Source organism: Acipenser ruthenus, chromosome 16 (genome assembly GCF_902713425.1).
Source record: "Acipenser ruthenus chromosome 16, fAciRut3.2 maternal haplotype, whole genome shotgun sequence".
Classification (NCBI taxonomy): Eukaryota; Metazoa; Chordata; class Actinopteri; order Acipenseriformes; family Acipenseridae; genus Acipenser; species Acipenser ruthenus.
In genome coordinates this window covers 23527771-23547810 of record NC_081204.1, presented here as the reverse complement: position 1 = coordinate 23547810, position 20040 = coordinate 23527771, and the positions used below count along the sequence as shown (strand labels likewise).

Genomic DNA, 20040 nt, shown 5'->3' with positions numbered 1-20040 from the left:
CACTTCTCCAATTGTGATGAAACGTGGTATTAACTTGATTTAGTTAATTTAGTTAATGTGTCTGTATTATTGTACATTTTTTCCACCTGTATGTTGCACTTACATGTTTGTACACCTGGAGAAGGGCGAATTACATTTTGATGAAACTCAGCAGTTGCATTATTTAGCAGTAGTTATTGGGAGCTGTGCCTGCACATGCCAGCATGCTGTACATAATAAATCACAATCAAACCTTTTCTTTTAAAACAAGCATTTATATTCCAGTTATAAAGCACAACAGGAGGAGAGTGCAATTACAATCCGTATGAACTGCGTGTAAAATACAGTCAACTCGTAAGAAATACATGAAGTTCTGTACAGCACTTTAAGGAATTTGAATTGCAGTATTTTGTAGCTTGCTGTTTCAATGTTTGTCAGCTGCCTTTATTTTACAAAGTGTGGTTTACAACAAAACATACATATGGCTGGTTTCACAGACTACCTTATGTTAACTTAGGTAAGGTACAATAATACAAGATCTAATCAGGGTCTGTGAAACCAGCCGATAGTGTTGAATAAGGAACCAAGACCACACACCACACACCAAAACAACAACAAAAAAAAATGTTTACAAAATTTAAAACACAAGGACCATACCCAAGACAAATGGAAATTGTCATTTTTATTGTGGCACACTTGCACTCTTTTTACACTGGCAATGAAAAGGTTAACAATGCAGCTGAACTGAAGTGTGTGCCCATGCATCTGGCAACGTTCCTTGGGCAAATCAGTTTTGTAAGGGTCACTTAAATACATAAAAATCGCCCTTGAAAACTGTAATGGAATTTGTGAGCAGTTCAGTCACCTATCAAACCTGCTGCAGAGGCACAGCCCTGTCTTTTAAAAGGTATCGGGACAGGTTCAGATCAGAGACACACCTTCTTCTGTAGAGAATTACAAACACAAAAAAAACAGGCTGACCAAAGAAAAAAAATCAGGAGTTACTTACTGGTATACAATGCTAGTGCTATACACTACATGAGAAAAAAATACAAAATAACTAGGGTTTGTTTAAGTGCAGAGAGTAAAGTGTAGGCAGCTAGAGACTGCAGGGATTGAAATATTATTGGGAGGAATCGAACATCATAAAAACACATAAATGACAGCAGAAGTCATTTCCTTTACTGGGTGGAACTCTGAGACTAGAATGCAGGGCAGGCACTGACCAATCACATTCCTGACAGCACAGAGAGCAGCGCCAGCCTCCAGGAATCTCATGTCCATTCACTGCTAGGTAGCAACAGCCCCAAACATGACAACACACACACACAAAGGAAGCAAGCATTACGGTATAAAATAAAACATACAAATACAATACAATAACATGAGACCTGTCCTTCGTTATATAGGTATTTACAAGTTTAACAGCAAACATTTTATATACAATTGGAAAAATCACAAGTTGCTATCCAAGTGCTAAATGCAATTTGCATCAATTGTTTTAAAGGAGCAAGTACCTTCAGATGTCACTTTATTGTAGTTTTTACATCTCTTACTATTTGCTATCATGCTGAGTGGCTCTAGGTTTTGTTGTTCCAATACTGATTTCAAATATAATTTTACCTGGCTTTTCTGGAGAATCCTGTGCCTGGACTAAACAGATTTGCTCATTCCATTCAAATCATGTGACACTGTGACCTTTTTAACTGTGTCTATAGAAATGTAAAGATTTAGAGAAATAATAACTCAATATTGGATCCACAGAACCCACAGCCACTCGGAATAATTGCAAACACTAAAGTAGAAAGGGAAATGTAAAATATATATATATATTATCCTTGCTGTTTAATTACTTCCAAAATTTAACAATGAGAAAGAAATGAGAGTATGGTAGTGCAATAAGTGAAACCAAGGGGTAGCAAACACATTTGGTCCAGTTGGTACAGAGAACACCGACAAAATACTGTACAACAGAGATGGTTCCACATAGGAGAATTCAGAAACTCACTAGCTCTACATTCTTATAAGGATTTCATGAAAATGGTGCTTAAAATGAGTGCATTTAAGCATACCCTCATGTCAACCCAGCCTTCAGCAGCTAGTTCTCATACTGAACAATCCTACTGAAAATGTATATTTTAAAAGAGAAGTCCTTTTCATCTTCCTGAGGTCACTAGGCCTCACACATCTCCTGGTTTAAATGAGAATCTCCACCATCTCGTTGTCGATGTCCTGTCCCAGTGGTGAGACTGGGGCTCTCCTATCCAAGGTGCCGCTGTGGAACGATGGCCCATCTGGAAAGAGAAGGTTCATGTTAGTACCAGGAAGTACAAATACTGCCGGGGTCACAAAGGAAGAGTGGTAATTAGGCCTTTTTTGGCTCAATTAGGCATTTTTTGGCTCACGGCTGGCTTGAAAAATGGCATCTCTGGAAAACACTATTTTCCATGAAGGGCGTATTTTCAAATATGTGGTCGAGGGATAAACTAGGTTATTGATAGTCAGTTAATCCCTCTACCACGACATAAAAACCAGCAGCTTTTGCTGACCGGGGTTGAGGGTTGTTCAGGAGGTGGAGCTGAAAAGTGAGAACCGAAAATATAAAATGCAACTGCTACTCGTGCTGGATTTCAACCAGCACGGTACTTGTTTTGTTTGCCCAATTGTAGCTGTTTATTTTGGCCATCGTGACGTTTGTTTTCTGGATCAGTGTTTTTGTTTTGTGTTTAAATATTTGATTTATAATTTAATAAATACGCTCTCAGCGCTTCATCCTGCAGTACTTGAGTCTGTCTCTTCCTGGTTTGACATGACCACCAAGCCATCCTGCCACAGGTACATATACATAGCAACCATTCAAAGCAGCAGTACATATACATTTGCAGATACACTTTGTTTCTCAAGGTTTAATAAAACTTACAGGGACTGGATATGTCAGGCTTTGATGTTGTCCAGGGAACAATATTGGTTTTGGGCAATATAATCCCCTGGCAGTAACAATAGTTTTCCACTACAGGTTTCATCTCCAGTCCATATTTGCATTCAACGGAGATCATTTAAAGCTAGACGCAAGGCAAAAAATACCTTATTCACTCTGATCCTTTACCAGCTAGCAAGCAATCATAGGACACCTAGCAACACTGTCTCTACATTTACTGAGAAACACAGATTGTTTTAAACTATGCATTCATCCTTAAACAAAAAAGGGGGTTATTTTTGAGTGTGGAAAGCTACTTTGAATGAATGAAATCTTCTTTGAGAATACATGGAGAAAAACTGAAAAGCACTACTGCCTGAATCTCTTTTCTTTTTCCCATTTCTCTGAAGTGCTGTAAAGTATATGAGGAAACTGAAATCCATACACAACACAATCTCCTCAGCTTGAATCCATTTCTGTTTAATTTCAGTCATTCTTCCAGATACCTATTTCTTGCAACTACTTGTCACACAATGTACACTCGCTTTCAGGACTATCATCATTTATATTGACCACAGTTACTGTGGTTTGTCGTGTTTTTTTTAACTTGCTTACCAAACATCTCCGGGCTTAACAATGCTTACCTTTGCTTTGCCATGCTTCCACTATGCTTTATTCCACTTTGCTATGCAGTGCACTTACTACAGTAAGCTTGTATAAGCGATACTCTGCACTTTTCTTAAAACAGTGTTCGACACTAAGGGCTGTGTTTTTACCCCACAGTGAAATTTGCACAATGTTCTTGTCCTCAGAAATCATGCAAATCTGTGACCTTTGAACTCCAGCGGCCCCTCATGCTCTATAGCAGGGGTTTTCAACTGGGGGTACACGTACCCCTGGGGCTACTTCTAAGGGTCATAGGGCACGACGACTCAGAAATGCACAAACAAAAATGAAAGTGAAAGAAAATAATGATCTTGAATCATTTTAACGGTATTATATATTATATATTCTCTAATCTTTGTTTAGCAGCTCCAAGTTAACGGCTAATGAAAAAAAAAAAAACAGAATCTATCACGTCCACATTTTCCACCTGTATGCACGTGTGATTTCAATTGAATGGATTTCCACTCTGATATATAGGCGAAGCAGGCGTCTGGCAATTGTGCCTGGAGAGCACACTTCTTGTATCAGTGAAGCACAGTGTTTCTGCGTTGTTTGTTTTTTTTTTTTTTTAAGTATAAATGCACCGGTAAACATAAATAGTCATCACAATACTTATACTTGGTCGTTTTTTATTTGTTACCGTGGCTGCATTTTATTAACAGTAATAGCGGCTGGTTGAGTATGTGTTCGGTGTTTGATACATTTCTTACTTGCAATAGAAAAACTAAGAAAACACAAAAGTCAGAAAGTGCAAAGCGACAAAGTTATACAGAGTCCCTTTGGATCATTTGTAGTTAGTAATTATAGTTTTATCTTGAGGTTAATGTTTTTGATGCTGTAAACATTTTAAACGGCACACAATTATGCTGAGGTGGGAAGTAAATAGTAACGTGATAAACAATTACAGTGCAGACTATTTTGTGTTATTTATAATGACTTTTCCCAATAGAAAGCGAATATTTCCAAAGATTCCTAAATATTACCTTTTAATTATTTGCATCCAAAGACATGTAATTAAGTTTTAAGAATGAAGCCTACTGTTTGGTTTTCTGGTTCAACAGTTCAATTTGTCAGTCCCAGACTGTTGTGTAAAATTATATATTAAATAAACAAGAGAAAAAAGAAATACGTTAACCAGATTATTCTGCCTTTTATTGCAACTGTGGTACCATTCAGTGAGCGGAAATTGTAAAGGGTACTTTAGCTGAAACCTCTCGACAGAAGGGGTACAGTTTCAAAAAAGGTTGAAAACCCCTGCTCTATAGTATGGAGTTAAGAACACTCCATGATTTCACTGGAAACAAGAAACACAGACAAGTCTATCAAACAAGCTGAAAGAAACCATACAGGAAAATACAAAAAAATCGAGCATTAACAATTTGATAGTTTAGAAACAGCACCTCTATATTCAGCCTGGCCTCACTGCGGGCAACGTGAATAGAGTGGTGCTCATTATTACCTATCCTGTCTGGGATGTAGACTGGGCTGGGGCTGGCCAGTCGAGACTGAACCGGCGGCAGTGCCAGGCTGGACGTAGGCTTGCTCTGCTCACTGCCCTTGTCTGTCTGGGTGCAGCTGTCTCGGCTGCCAGTCTTGGAATGGGCTGACATCATGGGGGTGGACGGGAGGACCGGGGAGGGGGAGGAGGAGATAGATTCAGTGCGCAGGGACTCTGTGCGAAAGTCCGTTCCCAGCAGAACACCTGCAAGAGTTTCAATACAGGCTTGGTTTAGGAAAACACCAGTGAAAAAGTAGGCCCGTGCCATACAGCTTTGAAAATACAAATGTTAAAAACAGTTGATAAGAATATTTTCAATTAAAGTTCATTGACTTATCAAAATAATTCCAGTAAATCTTACCTAATATGTATTACTTTCCTTTTGTATGTTTCACATTTTCATAAAAAGAAGCTCACATTTTGGTGATCTGATATCTCAATCAGTATTTTTTACTGAAGGTTTTACTAAGGAAGTCAATTCCGAGTGGTTCTTATTGCAACTCAATTACTGTGATCCTTCTGTTTTTTGGTAAGTCTCGGAGCTGCTCCTCAGTTTCAGATGCCTGCCCTATACATATGTTACATAGGCTAGATCAGAACCAACCAGTGTCTTCAGAGGAGGGAGTGCCGGCCCCATCTACTGCACTGCTGTGTACTGCCAGCAAAACAAATGGAAACATGAGTCGAAGTGGCATCACTAGATGACGCTGGCTGATGTCTATAAAGACACCTTGACTGATCTTTCCTAAGCTACATGTGTATATGGCAGGCAACTACAACTGAAGAGCAGCAAAAAAATAAATAAATAAAAAATAAATATATATATATATTATATACACACCTTGCAAACATCATAAGAAGTCAAGGGGTCAGTGAAAAGGTATTTACTAAGAACAAACAGTTCATTTATGTTAATCAAATACTGTCACTGTTTTTTTAATTGATTAATCAATTCCACCTAATATTATCAGTTTAAATGATTACTGTATTGTGCCTGTATTTCAAAACTATACCACAATTCTAGTTCGGCATGTAGCTGACCTTTGACCTATGAAGCGACTTGCTCACAATACAGAACGACAGGGGTTCGGTTGTGGACTCTTACCCAGACTCCCCTTCCAGCTCCGCTCCTCCTTCCTCTCCTCTGCGATGGGGCTGCTGCTCAGGCCCAGGGAGTGTGACAGCAGGCCGGAGACGGGGCTGGGGTTTGCGATGGACATCAAGGACTTGGAGGGCCTCATGGGGGAGGACTGATCCGTCTTGTTGGGCTCCTTTCGAGACCGTACTTGGAGCACCTTGATCATGGCATCTTTCTCAATGATCTGGGCGTGCAGGTTCTTTATCCTGGGAGAGATGGACAAAGGGACTGACTCGTGAGCAGCTTTCACAAGACTAAGTGACTCCATGACTCCCCCCTGCACACCACACTGCCATGGCTTGACCAGATGAGGCCTCTAAGACCTGCCCAGATGTTTTGCTGCGCTGTCCTGCTCTTCCTGCTGTATAACCCGGTCTCTCACCTGCTCTCCATGTCTAGGCACCTGCGGTTGGCCATCAGGATCTCCTCCTCCTCCCTCTGAATTCTCGCCTCCACCGATGTGTCGTAGCTGCTGCTGGGGGAGTGGCTGATCCTGGGGGTGTCCCTAGTTTCAACAACAGCACTGTCAGCAGGGGAGGGAGGCAGCGGTTTTGAATTCTATATGTGTTTCCTTCTTAAAACCCTCCAGGCCTGCATACAGGTCTAAGAACGATTACTACACTCTAAGCTGCAGACTGCTTTAGCAGTACAGGAAAGATAACTCCACTCAAGAGACCAGTAACCTGATCTAATGTGTATATCCATGTCCGTTTGTATTTATTTTTTTCAAGACAGGACACCAAGAGCCCTTAACACAAATGTAAAAAATGTTAAGGAAGGTTCATTTAAAAAGTGCTTATAAAACATTCTCTTAGGTTAATAGTATGAAATGGGAGATTTTGTCACTGCAAACTTTTAATGTATCGAAACTGGCTTTAAAAAACAGTCCTGTAGTAGTTTTGGCCACAATAAACATATTTTTCATTGACATAAAAATAAAAAAATGCCATTGCTTTATATTGCTCATATAAGGTCATCATGCATTTGTGTCTTAAATATGTCCCCCATATAAAGACTAGAATATATATATATATATATTTGTATCCTTCCCCATATGAGGTCGCCATGCAGGAAAGGGTTACAGTCCAGTTGTGAACAATGCCCTAAAACATTTTAATTAGTAATCCTAGGGTGGTTTTTAATACAGCAAGTGTTGACAGAAACAAAAGAGGTACAAACAAGTGGAGAGTATGTGCTGAGAGGGAGGCGCCCCTCTGGCTCAGCCCTCCTACCTCTGAGTGGTGGCGTCGGCGGCCGCGTCCAGAGTGAACTGCCTCATGACACTCTCCTCCAGGTACTTCTGCTCCCACTTGGTCATGTCAGCCTCCAGAGCCAGGATGCGCTCCTCCTTCTCACGCAGGTGCTCCATTAGAACCGTGGCGTTGAACTCGGGGGGGGCGCCGCTGCTGCTCTGAGCCCCGCCCTGGCGCTGTGAGGGACAGGGGAGAGGGGGCGGGGTTACACCTGACAGCACCGCGGCTGTGACGAAACTTTCCCGTCACCTCTCAAGTGTCTTTGAAAATAGCTATGTCATTGTACTGTCCCTCCTGAGTCACAACAGGTCTTTTTATAAAAATAGGTTGTAAAAAAATGTATAGCTTTAATATAGACCTCTTTTTGGTCATCTCCTGTTTTCATTATGTTAAAAAGCACCCTAGTTCAGAAAACATCCATATGTATTTCTTACAATAACATATGCGTTTGTCAGCTACTGGTATTTCACAGCACTCTATATGAAACTAACAATACACACAGTCATTAACCTCTGCCATAGGTTTTAGATTTCCCATCTGAAGTCTATGTTAAAGTGTTTTCTCTTCGATTAGATCAATAACTTAAAGCTTGGCAGTGAAACGATGAATACAGATTTGTCATGAAATGAGTGCGGGGCAGGGCAAGGTGGCTCTTGTCATTAGCGTACATTCTGTGATTAGGTAGTGGGTTGGCAGGGATAGGGTTAAAATTGTGTCTGGAACGGAGGAAACCAGCACCCTGATTGGTTGGTCAATCAACAGTCATTTCAATTGAGCCACCTGCTAAAGAATGCAGGCAATGGAGTGCAGTTGGAGAAGTAGGAGGTGTGCTTCCTGTATGTTACACCACAACCCTTGATTTACAGTTTGTATTTCTGTTTGATTCTTTACTGCCAACAAACAATGCAAGAGCATCTGTGGTGTGGAAGGAATTACCTTCTGTCCAATAATGCCAATTTCATCCTTAAACTGTATTTAAACAAATACTGTAGAAACTGAAAAAAAACCCCGACACTTTCACATTCAGCTGTCGGGTTTGGAATGCACCAAGGAACAATAGGTTTTTCAGCACCCAAATTACGACAGCATCTATAAACTTCCTCTTTTGAACCATGGAATGTGAAATATAAACAGGACACAGCTGTTTATGAGGAGCGACCTTCCATCCTTAACTAAGAATAGAACATCTCCTTGCTGTCAATCTGAATCCATTGTATTTAAAAATGTGCATGATTATCTTTGACCTGGGTCAAATGAAAAATTCACAGCATATTTTTAAAAGCCTTATAATTCAACCTTTTCCTAGCAGATACATCTGAGGGGACCTTTCAGTGTTGACTCTTTTCAGACATTATTGCATACCATATTAATTTGGAAAGCTTTAATAGTTTAATAAATGAAGTACGTTAACCATGTATTAGCCAGCACTCTTAGCTTCCTTTTACTGTCAAGAGGATACTACTGCTTAGTTTAGACATATACAGTACATGTTGAAATGGTCACTCTCCGCATAATCTCTTCTGCCTTATAACAATGGTCGGATCCACTTTATGCAGCCTCTTGACGTGACTTTGGTCTTTCCCAGGTTATCCTTTGCTTACTAAACCGTCAAGCTCTCCACTAAAATTCCAGCCCATAGCTTATTGCTTTATTTGAGATCTTTTTAGTTATTGCTACTGTGTACCGTTGTCTGTGAATTATTTTTCTTTCTTCGCGAGTACAGTGCTGAATGTATGTGAGAGGATGATGATAGTTATTCGGTCTGATGTGTCTAGGACACACTTGGGAAGAGTTGTTACAACTCAGGAGTCGCTTTTAAATTAAATACATGAAAAAACAGGTCAATGTCTGCAGTAAAACCCCACTGGAACATCAAGGGTTCCGCTTCTTCCTGCAGCAGAGGAGCTGCTCTGCGGTCCCCAGAAAGCCAGCAGGATGAGGTCTTCACAAACAGGCGGGTTAACTCCCAGAACACACCATCTGCTATTACACAGCTGACCCGGGCCAAGTGACTCACATCCTGACAACCACTTCCTCTCATACTTCAAGCGCTGAAACGCATTCGACTGCTCTCTTACCTTTCAGCTCAATATTCCAGTTTGAGGAAAGTTGCACAGTCGCACAAAAAAACAAACAAAAAAAAAACATTGTTTTTTGATCAACAAACGTCGACAAACGTTTTGGCTTGGGCCTTTCTTCAAGAGGAATAAATTACTGACTGGAATGGTTCTTTCAAAATCTGCTGCCATATTTCTTTCATCCATACAGGAAGAGCTTTACAAAACACACAATCGTTTTACAAAACACACAACACAAAATCATGGGAGCATCCTCACAAACTATGAGGTGAACAGAGCTGATTGCACAGACTCCAGCCCCTCCCTCTCACTCCTCCTACCTGCTGCATGCGGAGGGCCTCGAGCTCCCTCTCCAGCCGGGTCCGCAGCCTGTGCTCCAGCTGTTCTCGCTTCTCACAGGCTGCCTGCAGCTGCACCAGGGCCTGCTGCATCCGCTCCACCTTCTCCACGTACACCTGCTTCTTCTTCAGCTGCAGACACACACAGCACAGCACAGGGAAGGGGTTGTTATTGCATTCACGTGTAAGAAGCACCTCCAAAGTGGGATGTAGAGGATATCCCACAAACTTTCATGGAGCACTGTAGATATTCCAGGAGTGGAGAAGGACAGATAACCGTGGAGCCCCTGAAGGGATTATTACTGTATCAGCCACCCTTATGAGTGAAACAACCACAGCACTCCATGAATGCGTATTCTGTTTAAATAACTGAGAAATAGATCGTGCTGAGCAGCGCAGTGTGACTTGGAACAACAGTGCAGTTCAGTCCACTTGTTTGGAGTGTGGTGGAACATGCATAAAATCTACTTTTTGCCTACCATTTAGCCACTTACAATAGAAGATAACACGTACTTGCACGGTTAGTTAAATGTTAATTATCAGAAATCCCCCCTGAGAGGGTGCTTACAGCGTTTTCACATGGAGAGTGTACATACTGTCAATGTGATATTGCAATATGTGCAAAAAAATGTCCTTTGCAAGCTTCATCGCAATTGGATATGTGGTTCTCTACATATGTGTAATTTTCTGAAGTGTGACACACAAATGTACAGAAGGCATTGATGGCTTAAAATATGTGCTTGTAAGACACTACAAAACAAGCCATGAAGGTACATTTCTAATACATCATGCAAGGATCAAACCCTTATGTCTAGGATGGTAAGATTGTTTAGTAAGGAGAATTTCAGTTGCTGTAATCAAATATTACCACTAGAGGGAGTAAGCAGACCTAGTGCAAAGCAAACCGGGATTTGTCTAAAATGTCTGCTTTATAAAACGTAATTTTAGACAACGTCAGTGAGTTAAAAATGTAAATAAATTATCCTAAATTGTTGCAAAAGATGAGAGTTGTGTAAATGTGAGGCTGGGATTAAGCACCAATTCCTTTTTCAGATATTAAAAACTCAAAAAAAGCCATTATCGTATTGATATTTTGAAAGACAAAAAAATAGAAATAAATAAGATTATCCAAGTAGCAAGAGGAGGGTCCACAAAATAGATATCAAATGGTTATATTGGCACAACGCATACCACTTTTGTAAATTCTACACATTTGTAACTGTACAGTATGTGCATATTCAGGAGGAATGGGTCTTTCAAAATAAGAGATTCATTTTATGTGACTCCTAAACTGAACTGGTCTGGCTGCAATCCAATCTTGGGTCACCTCCAGCAAAACTAATGGCTTTTGGCTGGAAGTCGGGTTATGCATTCTTGGCCTGGATTAAGCAGGGTCAGCGCTGCACAGTGTATCATCGGCCTCCATCACTGGAGACCATCACATCTAAACAACATCAGCTTCAATGAAAGCAACTGAGGTCACAGTCACCGACTGAAAAAGGATCCTTTCAATCTAATTATCCAAAGTTATGTAATACCTGGCAACCATTCAAGCAAAACAACTCACTGGAATCGTACAGGAAAGCCTTAAAGGGAACGTGAAATTAGCCACAATCCTGTAAATTTATATTCTGCACATCTGTGATTCAAGCCTGTCATTACCTGGCACAGATGTGACAACTGTACTGTACCGGCTTCATGCTTCACTTTGCAGTTTTACAGAGATTTCAAGTTTTACTGAGGGTTTAAGTCAAATATGACAGAATTACTATATAATAAGATTGACAGTATTATCCTCTCCTCCAGGGGTGCATATCCCTTCTTGTCCTATAATGGCATTTTTAAGCACTAACTGTGTACCATAATCCTGGATGACATGGAGGCTGTCTGTCTGTCTGTCTGTCTGAACATTGCAGTGAAATAGGCTGTCTATTTTTACAATGATATCTAGAGAAGTGTTTTTCCAGTTATGATAAACAATTCTTTAACACAAGGTATTACGAGTAGCAATACTGGGGCTATATGGAGGCCCCGTTTGTCTCTCAATACGTCATTAAGTATTACATACATCTGGAGAACCGCATTCAATTGTGGTTAAACCTGGTACAAGATATTAGGGTTGGGGTGTCTGTCTGTCTGCCTGTATACCAAATTTCCATTTTAACACGTGCACACAGTGGATATAGGCCAGCCCAGTGATCTGCAGGGGCAGACGATGACTGTCACCGACATGCTTGCAGTTTTCATTATTGCTGTAAAACACATTCCTTGACAAGGCGTATAGTCGTATTAAACACTCGTAGGATCTCTGTGAACCCATGGGAAAATGATCAGCTACCAAACTGAAGCTCTGGGTGTTTTATCCCTTAATTACAGCACAGGGCTTAGTACTGTTACTCAACAGGGCGTTGGTTACACATAACACATGTAATAACCAACAGCTCCTCTGTGTGCATTCAAAAGGTGTTACATTAATTTAAAAAGACTGCACAGCAATAATATTTTGTTACAACTACCGGTAAGTATTTTTTTAAAATGTATTATTTCAGTGCTAGTACAGATCGTCAGAAGTGCACACATACATACATTATTTAAACCTGGGGTCACAGTATTTTGGCCTATGAGAATATTTATATTCTTGCATACAGTCTTCAATTATAAAACTGTATTAATTAACACCACTTGGTTGCTCAAGGTAATTGAAAATGTCACAGTTTAGTGAGGGGTGGCTCTGCATGCACAGAGTGAAATATAAACCAGCGGCAGGTGTGGACTGTGAGTTCGGGAAGTCCTTTGCCGGGAATTCCAGAGAATGGAATGCGAGACCGGTGGTGATCCCACCTAGCCCTGTGCCGGCCTGTCTCCCTCTCCACAGGAAGGGCGGACCTCTGCAAGTCCTGGGAACGCAAGACAGCACTGAGGCAGCGACGAAGAAACAGTGCTGCGTGGGGGATTTCCAGCTTTTACTGTGTCCAGAAAAATACAGAAATATATACTGCAGACCAGCGTGTCTTCAATCTAATCAAGAGATCCAGCCACAGCCTTCATGTTTGAATTGAATTTAATATCTGATTGTTTCAGTTATGTGTGATCTTCAAGCTTTATATACTTGGTATAGCTCTAAAATATCACTGTTATGGAACAAAAAGGACACATTAAGGTACCTGTTATTTCAGATCAGTACCAAGTTGTTCTTTGAAAGCCAATCCAAAGTTATTTCTAGTTTTGTATTTCAATATTTTCTCCAGAAAATATTGATGCAAACTACACTTTTTACAACATTTCATCTTCATGGCTGGTTTCAAAAGACTCTGATTAGTACTAATCTTGGCCAGCCTGATGTTACTTTAGGTAAGGAAGTCCATAAAAACAGCAATCTAGCACACTGCTAATGAGAGAAACTTGAATGATTATGGTCCTATACAGTATCTGTATTCACTATGAAACCTCCCTGGCTTGATTTAATACATTTTGATTAAATAATGCAACATTATTTAATTTCTATGAAGTTTTACTGTAATTGTATTTTAATGTTTTCAACATGCAACTTGTATGTACAGACCAAGGGTTCCTGTGATTGAGATCGCAGTAAAACGCTCCTGTGTCAACAATTTGAAATAAATAAATGAAGAGACTTTGCAAGGGTCTCCCTTCAAGCTGCCATGCTCCATTCCACAGAGGCCCAGTCTGTGTGCTGTGGTGGGGGAGGTGAAGAGGGTTCTATTGAGCAGAAATGCTGACTCCAAAAGAGGCCCTGGCTCTTTGCTGCAGATTAACCTTTTTATGGTGTTTCACATTAAAAATACTTTATCCCCTTAAGCAGTTGATGATACCAAGTTCTCATATAAGAACAAGGCCCCAGTGACAATACATGTTTTGTTTTGGCATTAAAATGTGTCTTTATTACTTGACTGGCACAATATAGGTACAGCAATACAGCCCCAGGTTCTAATGAGCAGTTCTAATGATGCAAATGTGTGAAAAAGCATTCATATTGTATGTGGAAATGGTAGCACTGAGAAAACCAAAAAAATAAAATAAATAAACAAAAAACTCTAGACTGACTAAAAAAAATCCCAAAACATTGGTAAATAAATCATTAAAATAATATTTCCGCATGCCTTGCTCTCTCCTAGGAGTGAAACAAGGTCCAACCATTCCCAGCACACTGACCGCAACATTTTTCCTACCTCCTCCTCCAGCTTGACCACTTTGGCCTGTGCGTTGTTCAAAGCCTGGTCCCGGATTTCAATGTGTCTCCGCTGGTCCTCATTGGCAGAACGGAGGGATTTCAGCTCAATCTCCAGTTTCTCCTTTTCTCTCAGATTTTCTTTGTCTACGAGAACAAACAGAAAATGACATACAAATGTACGTATGGAGCGGATTCTCATTCATTATATCCACGGTTTCGGATACTCTCAATAGCTTGTTCAACAGAATGTCCAAAGCAGGTTTTAGAAAATTCAGGGTTCTGTATGCTGGACCGGTGGTAGACACTCACTCTGTGCAATGAGCTGAGAGATGGTCTTGCGGTTATCCTCAGAGCCTTCATATTCTTTAGCTGCCAGCTGTTTGTTAGCCGTCTCCATTCGCTCTACAGTTCAAAGAGGAAAATCCATTGATTATAATAGAACTACATATAACAAGGTTCTGCAACACAATCTGGTGTACAGTTAAGAGTTTTGTGATGTGGGTTTACACCATCAAACTCATTTCACTTTGGGCTGGATTCGAACCCAAGCCTCTGGCGGTGAAAGGCACGAGAGGCTAGTGAACGAACTTGTTGTGCCACCAAGCCCCAGCTGATTGTATTACATCAGTTTAATACCTTAAACAAATAAGCTGCGGTTGTAACGAATATATACTTGGTGCTACATCCTTATTCTCCACCTTCAAGAACGTGTCTCCAAGTGGGCAGTGTTGGAAAAGAGAGTTACAGAAAATCAAACTCGCTGCACAAAAGAGGTATTATTCTGATACACGCCAACGATTCTGGCAAGTGCAATTAACACCATGAAGCTTTTGTCCAAAATGTCAGAGTATGTCAAAATAATACTCCTTTTTGCAGCAGGCTTCTTTTCATGTAAGCCATAGCTTACCCTTTTCCTGGTCTGCATCAAATACTGAAATCTACTTCTGAAAGATTAACTAAATAAAACTCCAGAATCTTATTTGCTCTACTGAAATCTGGCTTTAGACCTGTTGCTAGTAGTACAGAACCTCAAGATTTCAGTCACTCTGTCCATGACAGTCTGCTCCAACCCTGACAGCGGAGAGGTTAAAGAGACAGAGCTCTCCCCTTGCCTCACCTCGGAGGTCCCTGTTGAAGTCGTGCAGCCTCCGGATCTCCCCCTCCAGCTTGTTCCTCATGGCTTTCTCCAGAGCCTCCCGCTTGGTTGACGATTTGGCCAGGTTCTCATAATCCTCTGACACGTGCTGGATCTCCATCTCCAGCTGGGAAGGCAGAACGGGTTATTACACAAAGACTCCTGCAGTACATTTAACCTCCACATGGCACTGACTAAGAACAATTGTACTAAAACTAAATGTGTTTTTGTAGACTATGAAATGAAATGAAATGTGTTTTTAATTTGGTATGAGTTTATGTATACCAGTCTGGTGTAAGTAATGAGACAACATATTAAGACAGTATATTTTCTAATAACCATTTAGCTCCCTGCAACACCCAGTTGATGTAAGAAATACATCAGAAAGAAATAGCACACAGAACAAATAGGTTGACACAATGCAGCATACAATTAAATATTCTAGTTCTTTCAGGCAAAGAATAAATGCACTTTTAATGTCCAGCAGTAGCACGGCATGTTTGAATTGTATCTAACAGTGAATGGATTTATTTAGGAACCAGAAAGTATGGGGAAGCAATTAGAAATGCAAACAGAATGCTTGGGTATACAGTCAAAAGCGTAGAGTACAAATCCAAGGAGGTTATTATGAGATTGTATAACTTCCTCAGATTACTGATTCCTGATCACTAAATTGCCAAAAGGACATTGTGGCCTTAGAGAGTCCAAAGAAGAACACCCAGACTAATCCCAGGGCCTAAAGAAATGAGCTATGAAGATAGGTTAGGGGAACTGAATTTATGTATCCTAGAACAATTAAGTCTTTAAAATCTTAAAAGAAGCTGACAAAATTAGCCATTACCAATACGTCAAGTGCAGGACAGAAACCAGGACTGGAGAACGAGTACTGATGGGCCTAATGACTTCCTCTCTTTTGTATATTTTCTTATGTTCTTATTTCACACATCCAGTTGGGGCAGTGTTTCCGGGGGACAGGTTAATGGTTACACTCTGGTGTACCAGACATGTTTGAGAGCTGTATAGAGGCTGAAAGGGTGCTTTGAACTTCTCAGTTTTAAAAAGTCACCAGGATGTGATGAATGAAACGGAAAATGACATATAAAGTCATTCTAAACAACAAGAGGAATATGTGAGTTAGCTGTAACTGTGATATTCGGCAAGGCTTTCTCAACCCCCTCTTGAGCGCAGTGGAGCCGAGAGGGTTATGCTTTTAAGTTGCTTATCATTCATCATGTATCTGGTTATTAAAAGAACAAAGGAAGCTTGCAACAGGACACAAGGTTTATTTCTTCCGTTCCGAGATGTTTGTTTGGAATCCAGGATGGATGAGCATAATAATAACGTGAGGTTCATTGGAAGTTGAAAATGCCGGAAGACACAGATGGACAACATACAAAGAAACAGGACAGGCTGATTTCTTGGGAGGGGGCTGGCTGTGGCTACACATATCAAAGAGAGAGAGTCAGTTTTGTGATGCAAGGACTTTTCTAATATTTTCTAATATTATTTCTTTCTTAGCAATAATATAATAATGTGGCCACACCCTGCAGCATGCTTGTCTTAAACTGTATTTGCAAGGTGAGTGCACAATGTGTAAAACAGGACTGTGTGGGTATAATGTAGGTAAACCTTGCAAGAAAATAAAAGTAAAATAAAACACAAAGTACATTTTCCTAAATATACCAGTCATATCCATCCTTTCTTACTAAACATCTTTGCTGAATAATCACACAATCTTAAACACAGAATATTAAAACCTCCAAACTAATTGGGATCAGGGGGTGTTTGGAAAATTGAATGGTTTGGCTAATCAAATTAAAAAACAGTAACATTGTTAATGTGACTTTCATAATCAAGAAATCTTCTAAAAAAAAAAAAGTTATAATACAACCCCTTTTAAAAATATAAAATACAATGGTACACTGTACTGTAAATACTAGGGACAGGGGGCTGGTTAGCAAACTTTCTAAGACAAAAGAGCAAAGAGCACAGCACGCAACAGGATACAACCAAGGGTTCTTTGGATAACAAAGCTTGGATAATCAAGGTTTTACTTTACATTTAACGAGTCATCATCCCAACCCAAAGATACGGATTTCTGAAATGGATCCACATTGATATATGTACCAGTCTTGCCAGTCTCCATTGCACCCGATCAACCAATCATTCTGCATTTATCAATCCATCCCAATCACAACAGCGCTTACCTTCTGCAGTTTGACCACTTTGTCGCTGTACACGTCCAGGTCCTGCTTGAGAACTCGGTTCTCGTCTGAGAGAATCTCCACCATCTGCTGAGCCCTGGCCACGATGGCATACGGGTCGCCCTGGAAGCAGTGGCTGGGGGGGAAATGCTGCTGGGCTCTGGGGGGCCCCGGGTAGGGGTCCCCCTGAAACTGCTGGCCCCGGGGAGGAGGGGAGGCCAGGCCGTAGGGGTCTCCCTGGTGCTGCTGGCGAGGGCCTGGCGAGTAGGGGTCCCCTGGGTGCTGGCTCTGGGGATGGGCACTCGTGGTTGGAGACTGTCCCAGTGAGAGGGAGCTCAGGGAGGTCATGGAGGACGTGGGGCTGTGATGGTGGCCCGGCCGCTGCTGGTGCCCCGAGCTCTCCTGGTTTTGCCTGCAGAGAGAAAGCAGCAGCGAGGGTGAGCGTAGGCGAAACGAGCCACGAGTCTGAACTCCTATTAAATGGGACAATCGTCATTGTTAGTAGTTCTTTCTCTCTCACACACTTTCTTTTTTACCTGTCTGCTCTTCCCGTGCTGGCTTTTTGAAATACAGACACACCACTGTTGCCTCCCACTGGGGAGACTGTGAAGTAACTGTCCAATTACATGGCCCTTTAAACCCCCATCCCTATCCCAATCCCTCAGCAACTCCTGTTGGACAGGAAGAGACAGGACTATCTCAGTAGCAGTGCCACTGACCCTGTTTAGTTTTAGATGACTGTCAGAAACACACTTTTAGCCAATAACAAAGATAACACACTTTTAGCAAATAACAAAGATTAAACATATTATTGCTAATATCACAATAAACAATTACTATTCCAAGAGATTCCAAATGCATTCCGGAGAATCAAAATGTGCAGATTTGTTTGAATGAATGTTTGAAGGGATTCATCACCTTCAGGTTGCTAAAAAAAAATGCAAACAAGTATATAGTATATGCAAATCTACTTTGAATCCAAAATATCCATCCAGAAATGGCAAAGAACTAAAAAAGAATGCATTAGGATATGATACATCATTTGGTTCAGATTCATTATTATTGTCAGTTCAGTTGGAAAGAATAACTAAATTCTAAACAGTGAATTTATTTAATCAGAGTCATCTTCTTGCTTAGTTGCAACACTTGCAAGTATCAACATGCTTGGTATGATGAAAATCAAACGAGTGCAGCATTCTTCTTCAATGTGTAATGTGCTAGTTTTGAGGTTCGTCCCGAGAATGGCTGGAGGCAGTTTGTGTAATGATGACTATATATGAATCCCCAGCTGTGTGCACCTAGCCCTGCATTCCGGGTCTCTCATCTGTAATGTGGGAGACAGATATAAGCTAGGGGCTGCAGTAGGACAGTATACATTTCCAGAAAGTGGTAAGCCAGCTCGTTGGGCAATTACCGTCTCCTCCAGGCAAATATGAACTTCATTCACAAAATGTAGAATCATATAATTATCATACATGTCTAGGCACAGCTTTATGAGAGCCAGACTAGTGGTCGCTGAGATCAATTAGGTGTCATTATTGTGAAAAAGTAGGTCACTGTAAATGATGTGACAATAATTAACAACACGATACCCTAATGTTACAATATAATATGTATCCCGATCGTGGAGCGATACATGCCTGTATGACGATACATGCGACGGCCCTGGTGGTCTTCTTTGTGCGATGTGCTTTAAGATCAAATGAATAATGATGGATTATCACAAATGCAATGATGTGGGAAGAGTATGTATTCATACTAGCAAGATTTCACAATCAAGAAGCAATTGTTGAACTACAACGAACTGTGTTGTGCTTTTGATCTTGTATCACAATACAAGCGGTACACACCTCTATTATGATGCAATATATAGAATTTTAAGCTACATTCACACTATGTGGAATAATAGTTTTATCCAATTGGATTTATTGAAATATTTTATATTTTAGTTAGTTTAAATACTACATAAGAAATTAAGAAAATGTACAAACGAGAGGAGGCCATTTCGTCCCATGTATGCTTGCCTGGTTCCTAGTATGGTTGATCTCAGAACTTTGTCAAGTTGGGTCTTAAAGGATCCAAGTGATTCAGCCTCAAGCAACCTCAAGTAACCCATCCATACGCTCACTACTCTGTGTGAAGAAGTGTCTCCTTGCCTTTGTCCTAAGTCTATCTTCACTTAATGTCAAGCACTGTCCTCAGGTCCTGGTTTCTGTGCTGTGCTAAAGTATTTTTTCAGGTTAGCCATGTCAACTCCTTCTGAGATTTTGAGACGTGCCGAGTAAAACACAGTGAAACTAAATAAAAACTCTTAATATTTTTTAATCTCAAAACAAAAAGTTACTACCTGGTATACCGTAAAACTTCTATTAAAACGCCTCAGATGTTTATTTACAATATTTGCCAGCAGACCCGGCGCGTATTGGAGACGTTCATATTAGATCACTAGCTTCATGTGCTTCATGCGGTCATTGAGAAGAAACACACAACCTTGTAGCAACATCGTAACTCAATTTAAACATTCCAGCAACTTTGTTAAAAGGTTGTGTGTCAAGGGAACCAAGTAACAGTTTTGTTTTATAACAATATCACATTGTATTGTAGGTACACCATCAAGTATAAAGCGAAAGTATTACAGTCTT

At 40.6% G+C, this 20040-nt stretch overlaps 1 protein-coding gene across 3 annotated transcripts in view; it reads right to left on the bottom strand.

Annotated features, from left to right (window-relative positions):
- Window positions 1–233: 233 nt before the first annotated feature.
- LOC117412328 (angiomotin-like) overlaps window positions 234–20040 on the bottom strand; it is a 46989-nt gene continuing 27182 nt past the window's right edge. For all 3 annotated transcript variants that reach the window (XM_058989090.1, XM_058989091.1, XM_058989092.1), the window contains 10 exons: window positions 17402–17810; window positions 15177–15321; window positions 14369–14461; window positions 14058–14203; window positions 9850–9999; window positions 7431–7627; window positions 6581–6703; window positions 6166–6404; window positions 5022–5264; window positions 234–2273 (listed from right to left, as the gene is read on the bottom strand). In XM_058989090.1, coding sequence (XP_058845073.1) covers window positions 2176–2273; window positions 5022–5264; window positions 6166–6404; window positions 6581–6703; window positions 7431–7627; window positions 9850–9999; window positions 14058–14203; window positions 14369–14461; window positions 15177–15321; window positions 17402–17810 — 1843 coding nt within the window. In that variant the 3' untranslated portion in view covers window positions 234–2175. The remainder of the gene's footprint in view (window positions 2274–5021; window positions 5265–6165; window positions 6405–6580; window positions 6704–7430; window positions 7628–9849; window positions 10000–14057; window positions 14204–14368; window positions 14462–15176; window positions 15322–17401; window positions 17811–20040) is intronic.